Source organism: Melospiza georgiana, chromosome 12 (genome assembly GCF_028018845.1).
Source record: "Melospiza georgiana isolate bMelGeo1 chromosome 12, bMelGeo1.pri, whole genome shotgun sequence".
NCBI classification, from domain to species: domain Eukaryota; kingdom Metazoa; phylum Chordata; class Aves; order Passeriformes; family Passerellidae; genus Melospiza; species Melospiza georgiana.
In genome coordinates, this window is record NC_080441.1 from 7,731,207 (window position 1) to 7,748,474 (window position 17,268).

The 17,268-nt window shown below is 45.5% G+C and overlaps 2 protein-coding genes across 4 annotated transcripts in view; one reads left to right on the plus strand and one right to left on the minus strand.

The window, feature by feature from the left end:
- Positions 1 to 9,749, plus strand: part of PLS3 (plastin 3) — a 49,764-nt gene extending 40,015 nt beyond the window's left edge. For 2 of the 3 annotated variants that reach the window (XM_058032502.1, XM_058032501.1), the window contains exons 6-17: positions 465 to 546; positions 1,181 to 1,346; positions 2,426 to 2,568; positions 3,776 to 3,802; positions 3,915 to 4,010; positions 4,547 to 4,742; positions 5,369 to 5,447; positions 5,610 to 5,724; positions 5,844 to 5,977; positions 6,815 to 6,938; positions 7,502 to 7,626; positions 8,444 to 9,749. In XM_058032502.1, coding sequence (XP_057888485.1) covers positions 465 to 546; positions 1,181 to 1,346; positions 2,426 to 2,568; positions 3,776 to 3,802; positions 3,915 to 4,010; positions 4,547 to 4,742; positions 5,369 to 5,447; positions 5,610 to 5,724; positions 5,844 to 5,977; positions 6,815 to 6,938; positions 7,502 to 7,626; positions 8,444 to 8,576 — 1,420 coding nt within the window. In that variant the 3' untranslated portion in view covers positions 8,577 to 9,749. The remainder of the gene's footprint in view (positions 1 to 464; positions 547 to 1,180; positions 1,347 to 2,425; positions 2,569 to 3,775; positions 3,803 to 3,914; positions 4,011 to 4,546; positions 4,743 to 5,368; positions 5,448 to 5,609; positions 5,725 to 5,843; positions 5,978 to 6,814; positions 6,939 to 7,501; positions 7,627 to 8,443) is intronic. The other variant, XM_058032503.1, reaches the window with a different exon arrangement.
- A 3,274-nt stretch (positions 9,750 to 13,023) lies between these two features.
- Positions 13,024 to 14,289, minus strand: LOC131088719 (nyctalopin-like). The gene has a single exon (XM_058032967.1). The coding sequence runs from the start codon at positions 14,287 to 14,289 to the stop codon at positions 13,024 to 13,026; it is 1,266 nt and encodes a 421-aa protein (XP_057888950.1).
- Positions 14,290 to 17,268: the final 2,979 nt, after the last annotated feature.

Below are 17,268 nucleotides of genomic sequence, written 5' to 3' on the forward strand. Positions count from 1 at the left end.
GTGTTGATTAAAAATTCATTGTGCTCACATGCTCCCCACTGAGCTCTCCAAGTGTTTGTTCTTTTTTGGGGCAGGTTTTCTTGCCAGCAGTAGTAAACCTTTACAATAGGAGGAAGTTTGTTGTCTTACTAGAATGTGCAGTGGATGTCAGCAGAGCAATGAGTCTTCACTAGTTCAGGAACTACACTGTGAATAATTCATGTGCTCTTTTTGCTCCAGCAGCTGAGATCAGTAGTGGCTGGGAACATGTTTAAAGTTTCAGGCTTAGCTATTAGTTACAAATACACTCTTGATGATGTAAATATTAACTTCTGATTTATGCAGTCTTGATTTTTATGTTAAAAAAATGACACAAAAACAAGCAGGCTAAAGGAAATGTGCTGTGGTATTGTCACAGTGCATTGAGTTTTGTTCAGATTAAATACTAAGTGTTTTTCAAATATCACTGTTTTTTCTCCTAACAGCAAAATGATCAATCTTTCTGTTCCTGACACAATTGATGAAAGAGCAATTAATAAGAAGAAACTCACACCATTCATAATTCAGGTATAAAAGCATTTCTGTATTTTATTTTCTGAAATTCATATTAATATAGAATTAATGATTGTTGCATGGTGGCTCAAGGCATTATTGGGAAATGTTGGAAAGGAGCAAATTTTATAGCTTCTGTTTAATTATTAAATGCAGTTTTGTACCATGCATAATTGACAGTTCTGTGGGCATGGTTAAAAAATGCTGAATTAATGACAGAATGAGTAAAGTGGCTGAAATGCTGTGCACATGTGATATTGCTGTGGTGATGAGGTACAGCACTGTCTTTTTTAAACAGTGTGATGTTGGTGTTAACCACGAATCATTTCATACTAGGGCAGGTTGTTTCTGTGAGGATCCCTCTGTGTGTGCAAATTAGCACTTCTCTAGCCTTATTCTTGTCGATGCCACTAGATGCAACTAACTCAGAGGCTGAAACTAAATACCAGAGGCTGAAATTAAACCCTGGTGCCCAGTTCAGTTCTCATTGATTCAGCCTGCTGCCACACAGCTCCCTTAAAACTTCAGCTGGGAGTGTTTCCTCTGAGCTGAGCAAGGACAAGGGGGGAACCTGCCCTGTGCTGGTGCTGGATGAAAGGGAAGGCAGCATCTCCCTGGGCTGTGTGTGACTGGGCTCTGCTGTTTGCAGGAGAACCTGAACCTGGCCTTGAATTCTGCGTCGGCCATCGGCTGCCATGTTGTCAACATTGGCGCGGAGGACTTGAGGGAAGGGAAGCCCCACCTGGTCCTGGGGCTGCTCTGGCAGGTCATCAAGATCGGCTTGTTTGCTGACATTGAGCTCAGCAGAAATGAAGGTAATGAAACCCTGAGTGATTCCCCTACAGCATGGACACAGCCTGGCTTGTGCTGCCAGCCCCAGCCCTGCCTCTGCCTCTTCTCTCCCTCCCCTGTGCTGGAAGGAGGATCATCGTGGTGTTGTTCTCCAGCCTGTTGGGAGCTGTGCAGCAGGGTTGTGCAGGTGGGCTCTGCCAGCCTGGTGATGTGTATCAGCCTTGCAGAGCTGGCTGAACACCAGCCTGTAAGTCAGGATGCAGCTTGGCTTGAGCCTGGGCACACACTGCTGGGTGATGCCCTAGGCTGCTCCAGCTGCAGGCTCCTGTGGTTTTGGGATGTGGCAAAAGCTGCTTGGATCCTTTTAGGATTATAGACAACTGCATAGCTTTCTCAAAAAAAGAAAAATTAAAAAGGGGGGCTTCAGCTCTGTGGTAGTTATTTGATTCTAAAATCCTCCTTGCTACTGTCAGTGGAGCAGCTTGAGCCCTCACTTTGTCCTTGGTGGTGAGAGACTGATGCTGCACATCTCTCCCTGTGTTCACTTGGTCCTGCATGACAGCCTCCAAAATTTAAACTTTTTCAAATCATCTGAAGAGCTCTGATATTCCTGCATGTGCTATCAGAGCATCCAGATGGATGGAAGGGATTCAGTGTCTTTTATTTAAGCTTCCCCATCATGAAGTGTTGACATTGTTTGGTTTAGATTGAAAATTCATGGCAGAGGAAGCCCTGGCCAGCTGAAAGGGTGCTTATCTTGGCTCCTTTGGGTTTTTTTAATGGTGCTTATGAAACTGCTTGGAAGCATTTTTCATTGACATGGAAGTGCATTTGCATTTAGCTTCCTGTCATCAGCTTAAAAGACTGCACATAAAGTCCAGAGAATTTTGTTACACAAGAAAAGGGAAAATACTTTTTTACACATATATTTCTAGATCATTTATACTCCTCTCTGTGTAACAACCAACTCAGGAAAACTCTGCTAATACCCAGAATATTTTGACATAATCAGTAGTTGGTATTGTACCCCCCTGAAATCTTGCTGCAGCTTGAATTTTGTTCTGCAGGTTTGAGTCTTCCCTCACAATCCTTTTTCTTGTAGCACTGGCTGCCTTACTTCGTGATGGTGAAAATCTGGAGGACCTTATGAAGCTATCCCCAGAAGAGCTGCTCCTAAGATGGGCCAACTACCACCTGGAAAACGCAGGCTGGCAGAAAATCACTAACTTCAGCACAGATATCAAGGTACCAAAGCTCTCCTGGTTTGCAGTGCCTCAGAAAAGGCTGGGAGCTGGACAGGGATGTGTTTGCATGTGCAAATGAGGCCTTTCATCCTTGGCAGGACCTTTCTTGACCCTAACACACAGTGTGCTCTTACCAGGGGGGGTTTGGATGTTGTATTTGGGGTCCTGCAGTGCTGTTCTCTCTTGCCAGGAGGGTGAGCCCAGTGTGGCACTGTCTGTTTCCTCCAGTGCTGCTGTTGTGTGCTTTATTCAGCTATAAAACTGGTATTGCTTATATGTTTTCAAATGTCCTTAATCCATATTTTGATGAAGATAATGGGGGAAACGCTTCACTGGAGAGTGAGAGTTCCACACACTTTTGGCAGGTGATGGCATTTAATCTAAAATGTCATGGGCTGGAGAGAGGAAGGGAAAAAAGAGCTCTTATTTTTCACGCTGGGTTTAGTGGGAATGGGCGTGGGGACTCCTAAAGCTGCTTTTCCCATGTGAGTGGGGGCACTGGTGAGAAATGGAGGATGGTGACTCTGGGTCAGTGTGGGGCATCTGGACACTGGTCTCAGCAGCTTTTTATTCACATGGCCAGCGGTTTCAAGTAGGAGAAAGAAGATTGAGATAGAAAAAGAAATTGATAATTGAGATGTGTGAGGATCATAGATCTGACCTGTTGTGTGCATGGTCACTCTTATTCCAATTTCAAAATTACTTACAGTTTGCTGGTGGCTGTTGGCTTCTCTGGTGCATCCCCTAGGCTGCCATGATATGTTGAGGTGTTCCTTAGTGCTGAGGACTGAAAGGACATGTAGTTGATAAATAATCACCGCAGCTCTTGGCTCCTCCTGCTTTGTGACCATCCCTGGCCTCTCTCCTCTAAGCTGTTCTAGCTAATGTGCAGGCACAGAAGAAAACATTCAAACATAATCAGCTTTTTGCTTGGAATTTGTCTTCACTGATGCATTTTCATAATTGCTATAGCAGTAGGAATGGCTAGAGGTTAGGGCTGCCTTGGAGCATCTGGGGGCCATGAGTGTGAACAACATGGGGTCATTGCCTCCTCCAGCCACTACAGAGGTGGCCGTGACACCAGAGCTTGTAGCAAAGGCAGCTTTCAAACAGTCAAACCACATAATTGTCTTCTTAAATATTTCTAACCTTTTCCCTTTGTTTCTTTTCCTGCTGCCTGGATTTCTACCATTGTGCTCTCTTTTAAGCTTACAGATTTTGGCAATTCAGTAAAGGTACATAAGCCAATTATGCATGGTGACTTGTTAAAAATGAGCTTGAAATGAATTGTTATGGTGTATTCACTGCTGTGCAGGAGAGCTGAATTTTCTTTTTTGTTCATTTCAGGATTCCAGAGCCTATTTCCACCTCCTCAATCAAATTGCCCCCAAAGGGCAGAAAGAAGGAGAGCCTCAGATTGATATTAACATGTCTGGTTTCAATGTAAGTATTCAGGCTGTTGTGTCCTCATCCTGTAGGATCCTGAGCTCCCTGTACCCTGTCATTGCCCCATGACATCTGGGTAACCTGGCATCTTAATTTCTAGAGCGTGTACAGTGTCAGTGACCATGTGCACACCTCAGGTGTGTGTTCAATGAGTGCTTGCTGCCAGCCTGGTCACTACCCTCCAATTAACAGAGGTAATTGAGAGATCCTCTGTGGGCTTGCTCCATTTGGAAGTCAATATATATATTGACTTCTATTGAACCACTAAGTTCCAAAAGCAATAAAATTTGATGGCATGTGAGCTTGGAAAGAAAAGAATGCTAAGAAAATATTAAGAAAGATAGCAAGACAAGGCATGACAATGGCACAGCATCAGGGGTTGGTGTGTGTGCCTCATCCCTTCGCCCGGTTAGTGACTGCTGCCAAACATGGGCTTGTGACATTGCTCCAGACAGTGGTCAGGAGCTTCCCATCTCCTGTGTGGTGTAGCCCAGTGTGTTCCATGACAGCTGCTGTCCCTTGCATCCCTGCAGGAGAAGGATGACCTGCGTAGGGCAGAGTTCATGCTGCAGCAGGCGGATCGGCTGGGCTGCCGCCAGTTCGTCACGCCGGCTGACGTGGTCAGTGGCAACCCCAAACTGAACCTGGCCTTCGTGGCCAACCTGTTCAACAAGTACCCAGCACTTACCAAGCCTGAAAACCAGGACATCGACTGGACCCTCTTGGAAGGTGATGGCCCTTATCAGTCACAAAATTAGCAGGGGGGGACTGTCTAAAGTAAACAGTTGTGTCATTGGAGGCTGTGATATCTGCAGAGATATCTCTGTTGAATTAACACCTATGATTTGAGGCTTCAGTGCTGCAGCAGGTGTTTACTCATTTGGGGCACATGAGAAGGGTACCTGGCAGCCTATTCAGCTGCTCTGACCCTGTAGGCACTCTGCCAGCAACCCATCACTCACCATGCTGGGGAATTTGGTTTTGCCATTTCCTGTGATGGGCAAGAAAATCTCAGAAATGCAGTGAGATGTCCATGGGAATGCTAATTGTTGGCACAACTGGGACTGGGCTGTGACAGCAGTTAGCTAACACCCATGTGAAAGACCTTTCTGCTCCTTTTTCTTTCAGAAAGTGCAAAAGGCTCTTGTGAGGCCTGAGGAAATCAAAATTACATCCAAGACTAGATAGCAGAGTCACCCTCTTTCTTTGAAAAAAATTATAAAAAAATTACTCTTTTTCTGCTTAAAACCTCCTGGTGAGCTCTGCTGCTCAAAGCTCCCTGCCTTGCAGGGTGGAAAACCCTGCTCAGCTTTGAACTTGCAGAATTTGCACTGACCCTGTTTTCCATCATGTAGGAGAGACACGTGAGGAGCGGACCTTCCGCAACTGGATGAACTCCCTGGGTGTGAACCCCCATGTAAATCACCTCTATGGGTAAGCTTCAGGCTCTTTGGGAGACACAGCTTTTTTTTTCTTTTTATTGTTGTTGTTGAAATTGCAAACACTTGTAAAGAATAGTAATTATTCATGATGTGGCAAAGTCAGAGTGCACTCAAATCTTGATGCATTAGACTTAATCTGTGTTTTCCACTTTAGTGATCTCCAAGATGCACTGGTAATACTACAATTATATGAGAAGATCAAAGTTCCTGTTGACTGGAATAAGGTTAACAAGCCTCCATACCCTAAACTTGGAGCAAATATGAAAAAGGTAAACATGACAAAAGGAATTTAAAGAAGCCAGTGACACTAAAACTTCCTGTTCGAGGCTTCCAATCAAGTGTAGCTGTTTGTGAGTGATTTTGCTGTTTAAACTCTTGTCCTGTGTAGCTGGAAAACTGTAACTACGCTGTAGACTTGGGAAAGCATCCAGCTAAATTCTCCCTGGTTGGCATTGGAGGCCAAGATCTGAATGATGGAAACCCAACGCTGACACTGGCCTTGGTCTGGCAGTTGATGAGAAGGTAGGACCCCTCTCAAACATGCGAAACTTGAGAATGGAGTACAGAATTTGGGAAGTTTCTTCCATGAGAGCGTTGCAGTACAGGTCACTCAGAATGATTGTAAAACCTCTATCCTTTGGGGGATGTCTGAGACACACCTGGACAAAACTGTGATAGAGCTCGACATGAGACTGGAGCAGACACCTCTGGACTGCTTGTTGGTGGAGCTGTGATCATCCTGTGACAAGGATCACCTCTCTCACCTGCTCATGTCTGGTCCACAGGCAGAAACCCTGAGCAGTAACATTACACAACTTTTATGTTCTGATTTTTAAATGGAAATTGAGAGGGAAACATTCTGAGGCTGCTTTATAGACCTCTTCTGCATTGGAATTTGAGAAAGAAGAAACTTAATAAGAGACAAAATTGATCTTCCCGTTAGCTAGTTCTTAAGAATTGTAAGATTATGCAAATATGTGTCTGGAAAAAAGGTGCATGGTAGCTCCTTATTTGACATTAGAGGTCTTAATGCCAGCTCCTGAGGTAATCCACACCTTTTAGGTAATGGAGCAAATGCTCAATGATAAAACAGTTTAACAAGTGTCCTGAGACCAGGCAATTTTGTGAGCTCCTATTAAAGGACATGAAATGCTAGAAGGACTAATGCTTTAACAGCAATCACACTTCAGATAAGACACGTGGTTCTTTCTTTTTGCTAAAGGAGTTAAAAAAAAAAAACCCAAACCCAGAGCTGAGACTGTGTAAAGGCTTTCTAAGCTGCCATGGCTCATGTTGCATCCTGGCTGCATGGCTTTGTCCTGGCTCTGTGCCTAATCTGTTCTCTCTGCTGGTTCTCAGGTACACACTGAATGTCCTCGAGGACCTGGGTGATGGTCAGAAAGCCAATGATGACATTATAGTCAGCTGGGTAAACCAGACCCTGAAAGAAGCTGGCAAGTCCACCTCCATCCAGAACTTCAAGGTACAGGTTCCCTTCTTGCCTACAAAAGGAGATGAGTGCCCAAAATTTTTTTTCCTTGGCTGGAGGAACAGGAGGGGCATCTTAGAAAGGAGTTGAAACAGGACAGGATTCAGACTGTGCTGGGAACTGAGTAGCTTCAAGCTCTAAGACAGGAGAATGTTTAGGACTGCTCATAGTGGGGAGTAGTGCCTGAGGAGGGAGGGTGAGCAGGATCTGTGGCAGAGATGGGAGGTGAGATGCTGGCAAGCAAAGGGGCTGGAGCTGGTGTGTGTTTGGAGGTGAACATTGTGCCTTGGGCTGTGCTCAGCAGGGCAGAGCTCCTGCCTGCACAATGATTACTTCTTTGGATTGCCAGAGCACTTGCAGTAAATTGGAGTAATAGTACTGTATTATCACCAAAGCTGAGGCAGCAGTTTGGTTTTTCCCTCTGGTCCACCTGGGAATAGTCACTAACACTGCTGCTTTGAAAGGGCTCGTTTAAAACTTCTCTGGTTGCAGAGCGACTGAATTAAGGTGAGAATTACAGACACTCATCTTTACTTCTCTGTCCCTGTATTCTCTAGGACAAGACCATCAGCACAAGCTTGGCAGTTGTGGATTTAATTGATGCCATCCAGCCTGGTTGTATCAACTACGACCTCGTAAAGACTGGTCAGCTATCGGAAGATGACAAGCAAAATAACGCTAAGTGAGTTTGCTCTCTCAAAAGCTGTTTGGCATTGAAAAGGTGCACATTCCATGTGCTGGCCTCAAGCTGCAGATGTTTTGACCAGTTCATTGCTGCGGTTTTCAGTCTCTTTTAGCACAGTACTTTTTACACAGGCAGCACTTTGTGAAATGGAGTTGCTGTCCTTGCCCGTGACACTGGAGGGAGCAGTTGGCTGAGCTCTGGCTCACTGAGAGAAATGCAGAGCAGCTCCAGCAGTTCTTACCAGTGACTCTCCATTTCTCACCTGTTTGTTCAGGCATTTGAAGTGTTCAGCTGGTGGCTCAGAGTTTTAAAATTGAGCCCTTGTATGTCTTATGTCTTGTTGAATCATCACACTTTGTCAAGTTTAAAGTATGCATATTAAAGCATGTCTTTGAAATGTGTGTTCTGTGACTGTTCTGCAGTGGCAGAATGACAGCAAAATTTCTGGCAGATAATAGTCTCACTTTATTATTCATAAGGAGCAAACAGAAAAGGAAGTGTTACATGATTAATCCTTCATTATATATGCCATTAGCCCTAACAAATATTAATTAAAATTCTTTAACTGTCAGTAAAGTGGACTTGACATTCAAAGGTCAATTTGCACATTAAAAAAACACTTTACTGTGGAAAAGGAAAACAGCAAAAAATGAGAAAAACTTGTAAAACAGAAGGATGTGGTGTGAATAAACTGTCCCACATCTTGAATCTTAATAAAGAATAGGTGAAATTGTGTTGGATAGGGCAGGATTTGACTTGCCATTTACTGGTAGCAGTCTCAGTGCTGACCACCTTATCTTTCCATGGTGAATAGGTATGCTGTGTCCATGGCAAGAAGAATTGGTGCCAGAGTTTATGCTCTTCCAGAGGATCTTGTGGAAGTGAAGCCAAAGATGGTCATGACCGTGTTCGCCTGCTTGATGGGCAGAGGAATGAAGCGAGTATAAAAGGGATGATCCATGTAAAGAAAAAAAAAACCAAAATGCAACAAAAACCCAACCTGCCACCCTGGGTGCATGAGTAGCAGATGGGCTGTGACCACGTTGAAATGCTGTTGGCCTTGGAACTGTTGAAGTTCAAAGGACTTTGTTTTGCTTTGCAAGACAAATTTATTAAAATTCTCAGGGGGAGGAGTTATAACCAACAGATGTGCTCTTTTCCCAAAGGAAAGTTTAACTTATCAAGAGCTCACAGAAATGCATTCATAGCAGACCTGCATCTTGCAATATTGCTCTGGAGCTGTTTTCACTCCATTATTTCTCAAATACTTGATGTGTGGTTTTATACCCTTGAGGGCTATAAGGTGGTTGGTATAAGTTGTAATGGAAACAAATCTAATTTCTATCTGCAGTCCACTTTAATTTCTGTCATACAGTCCAAGCATATTTTAGTTTTGACCACATCCTTAATTTTGCAAATAAATCTACAGTACAAGTTGGGACCTGCAGGCCAGCTCGCAATGCTAAATGAGAAATGTGTAATTAGGAAGATGTACTTCCTCTGGTATTCTTTGTACATGGTGCTTTTTTGTACATCTAACTATTTTGATTACTTTACAAATAAAGCATGGCAGTTTTTTCTCTTGCTGCTTATAAAAAGGGGTATTTTTTTGTTTGTTTGTTTGTTTTTTAAGGTTATACTGCATATGATAATACCACCATCCTTGGACCTCTTGCAGTAACATATGATCATGTTGCTGATAGCACGGTTACACCTGAGAATGGAAGTGAATGCATTTTTGTATGCATCTTGGTTCAGTTCTGTGCACCTAGAAAATAATTTTTTACAAAAATCTGCATGAAAACTATAACTTTTTTATTTAAAATGCTGTTAGATACAAAACCATACTACATTGTGGAGAGGTGCAGGGAAGAGGCAAATGGTATAAACAGCAGGGTTCAATAAAGTGAACAGCAACTGTGCTGGAATATAAAATTATTTTTAGAGATAAATGGAAGGAAGCATTGTCGCCAAAGAAGGAAGATGCTGTATCCATAGGATTTCATAATCTCTTGCTTTGGCAAGCTGTTTGCTATATTTTGAGATCATATTGCTATTCCAAGCTATTCAAAGTGATGTAATATGGTGGCAAAGCATCAGTTGAAATAAAAACATTTAAATACATGCTTCTCTCCTTATTTGCATTGACCCAGCATGGCAGCCTGTCTTCAGTTCCAACTGGTGCCACACACAGTCTTCATCTTTATTGGCCTGATGTAAATCTGATGCCAGGTACTGGTCCTTCAGAGCGTGGTGAGGGGTTGGTGCTGCTGGGAAAGGTCCCTGAAAAGCAAAGTTTGTTTGAAGCAGCAGATTCTGTGATGTTGTGCCTTGGGGGTTTCAGAGGTTAACATTTGTGTGACTATTTGTATCACTAATTTAGTGAAAGGGAATTAATTTTCCTGTTTGAAGGAGATGGAAAAAGGGCAGGTGAAAAGGAGGAGATGGGCAGGAGCCCTGCCAGCTGCAGGGGTGGCACCAGCTGGGAGTGCTCCCTGCTCTGGCTGTGGGGTGTCACAAAACCACCCCAGTGATTCCCTGCATGGAGCCTCGTGCAGAGCTGGCTGGAAACTTTCCACTGGTACAATTTTTTCACAAGAGAAGTATGTTAACAAAGCTTCCCACAGGAAATTGCATGTTTTCACTCAAGATGGAGCGATATACCGTAAGTAGAGTCACAGCCATCCCACTGAAACTGTTCTGGTGATTTATGGCACTGGCTGGGGGTGTGGTGTGATTAAGGTCAAAATTCTTGGACTTTGGAAGTGGCCATGTGCATCTGTGCTTTGTTGCCTCTTTTGCCTCTGGTACCAGGTTGAAGAGGGAGAAATGGGTAATTTGACAATTACAGAACGGGAAAGCATCTCCTTGGGCTGGATGTATTTAAGAAAGAAAAGTTTGGGGTCCAAGCAAAGTGGATCTCTCACACTGAAGGTCCAGTGCAGTGCAATCAGGACAAACCCAGTGCTTTCCCTCCACTCTTAACAAGCAGATTTTCAAGTAGTTTGTTTTGTCAAATGCACCTTAAATTTTCAAATCTCATCAAGGAGCTGTAAACTTCAGGACATTTCCTTCTTCCTGCAACTCTTCTTTTAATATTAAATTATTTGTTAGTATTTATACTTTGTTTTGCTTTTTCAATTACATGCTTTTTTGTTTGCAAGGCTTTTTTTAACATTGTCAACTTTGTTCATACTGATTTATTTTTTTTAAACAGTTGGACTTGTTGCTGCCCTTGTGGGTGCATGTTGTTCTTATCCTGCATCTTAACATCCTCCTTCAAATATCTTTACCAGCCCAGACTGACTCCTCAGGGTCTGTGTTTTCTGGCCTTCTTGTATTCCTTGCAAGTTTCTTTTTTTTTGGATTAAAAATGTGGCCACATGTTCTCCCTGAGCACACTGTGTATAACTTGTTAAATATTGCTATGACTTTTTATCATAGCACAGAGGAAGCAATTTAGTTGTGTTCCTGTTACTCTTTAATGAGGTGGTGGTGTAAAAGTGGAAGGAATGTTTTCTCAAAGTGTTCAGAGAAGGCAAGGTTCTTGTCCATATAAATTTTTCACCAATTTGTATTATTCAATGGAAAAATTGAATCTTTTAGGGACATAAGAAATTGCTGAGGTGGACTTTGCTTGCTTTTTTGCTTCTGCCTTTATTGATTGCAGCTTGACAGAGAGTAATTCAAAAGCAAGAAACCAGCTGGAGTATTTTTCCACCACTTCTCAAAGTATGTGAAGCTGAGGGATGTGAAGATGATGAAACAGCACAGACAATGTAAGCAAAAATTTATTCTATTGGCCGTTAAATGCTTTGCACAAACGTAACCACAAATACAACGAGGTGCAGCATGTGTGGTTGTGTGAAGCCTCACTTTGTCCCTTCCCTGGTGTAACAACAAAGGTTGGTCCTGCTCTGCACTCCATGGCAGGTTTCCCATGTCAGATTGTGCAGGTTTGTGTGTTTTCAGCCCTAAACAAGGGTTTATTCCTCTCTTATCAGCTTGGGGTAATTCCTCTAAGGACAGGGACAAGTGTGGTGTGTCTGGCACACATTCCTTTGCTACCTTCTGTGAGCACCTAGTAAACATTGGATAAGGGTACCTGCACAAATGGAAAATTCCATTTGGGAGGACAGAGAAGGCTGATCTGTGTCTCCCAGCAGCTGAAGGGAGTCAAACCTGGGATGTGGCACTGGAATTGTGCTGGGACAGAGCTCCTTAACAGCATGCAGGGAGATAGACACAGCTTGTACAGACCATCCCTGAGACAAATCACCTCCTTGCACGGGTAAATGCAGAGCCACATTAGCTGAGGTTCAGTGCTGTGAGGAACACCTGGGTGATAAAATGTTTTACATGATGGTGCTTTTGCCCACACCTCCCACGCATTCCAGCAGCAGAGATCCCCATGTGCCTGCTGTGGGAAGGCACCATGTGCTCACAGTGATGCTGATGGACTGGGCCTTTTCTCAGGACTCCAGATGTTCTGGAGCATGTGCAATTTATTCCTATTTCAGCAGTACTCACTCACAATATTCCCAGTATGGGCTGGGAACAGGAAGGCAGCCCCTCCCAGGCAGGTCACACCTGGCTGTGGTCAGTTGGGAAGTGGGGAGGGCAGAGGAGAACATGCTTCCCGGCCCCACATCACCAGCCACAAGCCCCAGTCCTGAACTTCCCAATTTGACCATTTGCATTGAATTTTGATGTTAGCATTTCAGATTAGACTATTACCCATAAAGGAAATAATACATTCCTATATATTGAAATTTCTTTATTTGCATATAAAATCCAAATGCCATCAAAACCATTGTTCATAATCAAATTTCAAGAAAACAAATGATCAGCCTCCACTTTGTAACTGAAATGTCCCGGCCTCGTGCTGGGCAGGTTTGCCCCCAAGCAGGCAGCATGGGCTGGATAGCTCAGTCCTTTGGGGGCAGACTGTCCGAGTGCCCAGGCCACTCTTAGCCACAGGCAACCTTAGCAAGCTTAAGAGATATCAGCTCTTTTTAGTGATTATCGGCTCTCATATGATTTCAGCTCTTTGCTTGCTAAGGCGCTGTTGCAGGCTGACCGAAAGGCAGACGCGAGAGGAGAAGGCAGCTGGAGTTCCACAGCAATGGCTTTACTGGGGTCTGTGAAGGGTTCCAGCGATGGCTCTTCTAACCAGAATGGGCTAAAACAGCCCTTTATATAGGGTATAGGGGGATCCAAAATTGTCCAAGAGCAGGGGTTAAGGGAAAGTGACCTTTGGGGTTACAACTGGGGTCTGAAAGGCAGAAGAGAGGGGCTTCTTGCTTTTTCACCAGGACTTGGCATATCCTATCTTTAGGCCTCTTCCCTCCACGGAGCCCTAGCAGGCCCAGAGCCTGCTACACTGGAACACCATTAAAAGGCGGCCAGCAGGGTGCCCCATCCCCATGTGTGGCAGGCAAGTGCCAGCAGGATGAGCTGGCCTGGCAGGGCGGGAGGCCTGGGGGCCACGCTGGTGCCAGCCACCCTGCACCTGTCCTCGGTGGCCATCTCCAGGGGCACGGGGCAGTCCCCCAGGAGGCCAGGGAGAGGCTGCTGGGCTGCTGTGGCGTTGGCAGGGCCCGGGAAGGTGCAGTCCAGGCCCTGGATGAGCGCGGCCGTCCAGCGCCGCAGCCAGAGTGTGCTGCAGTCGCAGCTCCAGGGGTTGTGGGACAGGAACACGTACCTCAGCCTGGGCAGGGAGGAGAACAGGCCCACAGGCAGCGAGCTGAGGTTGTTCCTGCTCAGGTGAAGGAAGTGCAGCTTGTTTAGGTGCAAAAAAGCAGAGTCTGAGATGGAGGAGATCTGGTTGTTGTTCAAGTACAAGTTTCTCAGGTTGAGCAGCTGCCTGAAGGTGCAGTCCACAGCAGTGATTCTGTTGGCTTCAAGGTGCATGGTCTTGAGCTGGATCAATCCTTCAAAAAGCTGATTAGGCAAATCAGTGATGAAGTTGTGGCCTAAATTTAACATGCCCAGTCTGAGAAGCTTTGAGAAAGCTCCGTTTTGGATGATCCATATCCGATTCTTCCTGAGATTGAGATCGTTCAGGGTTTCCAGGTCCTTCAGGGAATCTCTGCCGATGGCCTCTATGTGATTGCCCTCCAGGGACAGCCTCGTGAGGCTGGAGAGGTTCCTGAAGGCTTGTGGGACATACCTCATGTTATTGGAGGCTAAATCAAGCCTTTCTAAAGAAGGCAAGTGTGAAAATAGAAGTGGGTGGATTTCGAAGATGTTGCAGTGGGACAAATCCAGGCTGATGAGGTTTAATAGTCCTCTGAAAGTGTTTGCATGCAGGTAGGTGAGGCGTGAGTTCCTGCTGAGGTGCAGCTCTTGCAGCCTGCTGAGAGCATGGAAAGTTCCTGGGGTCAGGAAAGTCAGATTGTTCCCATCTAGCCAGAGGCTGTGAAGGAAAGTCAGGTTTCTGAAGGTGTTGGTGTTGAGAATCCGCAAATAATTGTTGGAGAGGTTTAGAGAGATGGTGGATGGTGCTATTTCTCCAGGTAGGGTTTTCAGTCCAGCTCTGTTGCAGAGGATGGTCTCTTCAGATGTACATTTGCACATGCTTGGGCATGAATTGGAGACATTCAGACTCAGCCCAGCCTTTGCTGCACAAGTAAATATAAATATAACGAGAAAGAACATGACCAGCCACACATCAGCCACAGCATCTAATACCTGATGGATTGTAGAGGAGAAGGCAAGAAAAAGAGCATGTACCTTTTGGGTAGGTGAACCACAGGCAGGGCAGGGTTGGTTGGACTGTGCACAGTGAAAATAAATCAGCTGGTTCCTCCTGCTGCAGCCCCGTGGGGATTAAGTGTTTAGGCACGTCAGAGCTGATCAAGTGCTACCCTGAGAGGCAGGGAGACTTCTCAGCCCAGGGTCATGCTCTGACAGTGGCTTTTCTCACCTCCTGCCCTCTGCAAACAGCAACAGGTAACATACTGCCCCTGGCAGCTGTCTGGGACAGGCTCCTGCTCATGGCTTATCACCATTCTCAGAGTCTGCTTGGCAGTTGCCTCACAAAAACTATTCTGGGAAAAATTTTTGTGATTTTCTGCAGCTGGAGCTTCAGCAAAGGCCGTGGAAGGTGGCTCTGCCATCCAGGTGTGAGGTGAGGGCTCTCAGCCTGACAGAGGCTGCACACACTGACAGATGCCCCAGGCTCAGGGATTTCCCTTGGTGATGGCTGTGACTCCCCTGCAGTAAAATGGGAGACTGCCAGGAGCTCTGCAAGCCTCACGTTCTCTGACATGAGAGACATTTCTCTGACATTTTTCTCCGGGAAAGCACAGGGAAGTGCGGTGTCCTGGCAGTGCCTCTTCTTGGGATAAGCCCTGAGCCATCTATGAGGGGTGAAAAATGAACCCTGTGGTTGAAACAGGGAGCACCCCAAGGGCACACTGTCCTTCCTAGGGCACTGCTTGTCTCCAGCAGGTCTGAAGATGCCACTGAGAAACTGGAGCAGGACTTGGGTCCTTAAATATCTGTGTCCTTGCCCTGCCTGTTTTTTATCCTATATCCATGGTGCAAAGGGAAAGTGCATTTGGGGGCCTGATTGATGAACTCAGCAGCCAGGGATCAGCAATTTCCAGACTGATCATTCTGCAGGAGGACTAGACACAGGGCTTGCAGCTGATGGGTCATTAGTGACACAATTGCTTCTCTTGTTTTTGTCACTCTAAAATTCTTTTCCACTTCTCTCTGCTGGAGTTCTCATGTGTTCTGATGTGCTTGAAGCACCTTTTGTCAGCTCCCTGCCTTCCAGTGCATTTCCTTGCTCTTAATTCCTTGGTCTGGCTCAGCTTTTTTCTTTTTTTCATTTTTTACAGGTTGGGTTTTCTTTCTGTCCCCTGTTCTGCCAGCTCTGTCCAGACAGTGGCCAAACCCCCAAATATACGTATGTCCAACAGTAAGTGTGACATGGACAAGTTTGCAGCTCTGTTGTTTTCTCAGCAGAAGCAGATTATATTTCCTGTGCTGTTAAATCACTATATTGACTTCAGCTACTTCTGTTTTCTTCTTCATTTTTTCAAGCAGCAATCCCCTGAAGAACAGCTTCTCCCTGGAAGCTTGGCCAGGATGATCATGTTGTGTAATGGAGACCATCCTCCATCTGTAAACAACATCATTTATTTAGTTAGACAGGCTTTGGTGCAGTGTTACTGGGGGCCAAAATCTGGTTTCTACCACGAGCAGCAGTGCTGGCCCCATGCCTGGGGCTGGTCCTGGGAGCCCCAGAGGAAGGTGGAAATGTGCACTGCTCCCCTCATCCAGCTGATTGTGTCTGGGGTCAGGCCAAAGGTTTTGCTGGGTGAATCTTTGTTTTCTCTATTCCTGGCTCAGCTGGGGCTGCTCCTCCAAGGACATCACCTTGGTTTGGTGTCCTGCTGCTTGGTCTCCATGGCTTCTCTTGTCTCTTGATGCAGCACAGCTGGGAATCTCCACCCCTCCATGATTTGTCAGTGCAACCCCGTAAAGGAGACAGGTTTCTGCTGATCTCTGTGCAGGACAGGTGAGCTGCACTGTGTGCTGGGGAACGCTCTTGCCTTCGGCTGAAGTTTGTAGCTCAGGCTGAAAGAGATGATCTCTTGCTTTGGTGTCCCTTTTATTCTACACAGGGTTTATTTCTGGTTGTAATTCCAGCAGTGTTACCATGTTCTAGCTCTCAGTGCTCTCTGTAGTGTAGCTCTCCTTGATTTCATATTGGAAATTTTCAGACCAAAAGCATGCAGCTCTTGGAGCTCATTGCTGCCAGATGTTGCTCAACTGGGCTCAAACACTGTGATGGAACAGGACCATGCAGCTGCAGAATGTTTCCTTGCTTTAGAACCTTTAGGGCCAAGGAAACCCATTAATATCAAAGTGACCAGATTGTTATACTTTGTCCCAGCTTTGGCAATTCCAGTTTCTCCCTGTAAGGATTCAACAAAGCATGGAGGTGGGGTGGCAGCTGCCTTGAGAGGATTTTGTCCAAACTTACCAATGGCAGCCCAGGCTGCAGCTGCCCTTGGGGTGGAAGCAGTGCAGTGATATGCCAACACCCAGCACTGTGGAGAGCCAAACCTTTGCTGAGGGCTGAGTGCTGGTCCAGGAGAGTGGCCACAGGAATGTCCTGTGTGTGCTGCAGTGCCCAGGGCTCCTGTGCCCAGCACTGCCCCAGCTTCCTGAGCATCTCTACTGCAGTCACTGCCTTACCAAGTGCTGCAGAGACAAGGTAAGGATGTGCTCCTTGAGAAGAACTGACACATGAGTATTTTCTCCTCCTACCTTTTTAGCAAACTTTCCCTTTATGGTGTGTTCAAATATTAGCATCCTGCTCCAGAGTTCTCTTTTCCAGGCTCAGCTCTTTGTGCTCCACGTGCAGGGACTCTGATTGTCTCTCCCCATCTGCCTGGAGGGTTTCTGGAGTGCATCATGTGTTTTGGCTGAGGTGCCTCATCCACCCGGCTTTAATGGAAAAGCTGAACCACTGCAGGTCTTCTGTTAAATTCTATTCCACCCACCACATGGCCATGGTTGTGTTTTTGTCCTTTTTTCAGTCACTGATTTATCTGACATCTGGGATTTATAGCCCAGCTCATCCCCTTCAGAAATTGTTTGTAGCTGATGTCAAGAGCT

Coding starts and splice junctions, on each gene's coding strand:
- LOC131088719 (XM_058032967.1), bottom strand. CDS start 14,289: ATGTTCTTTCTCGTTATATTTATATTTACTTGTGCAGCAAAGGCTGGG.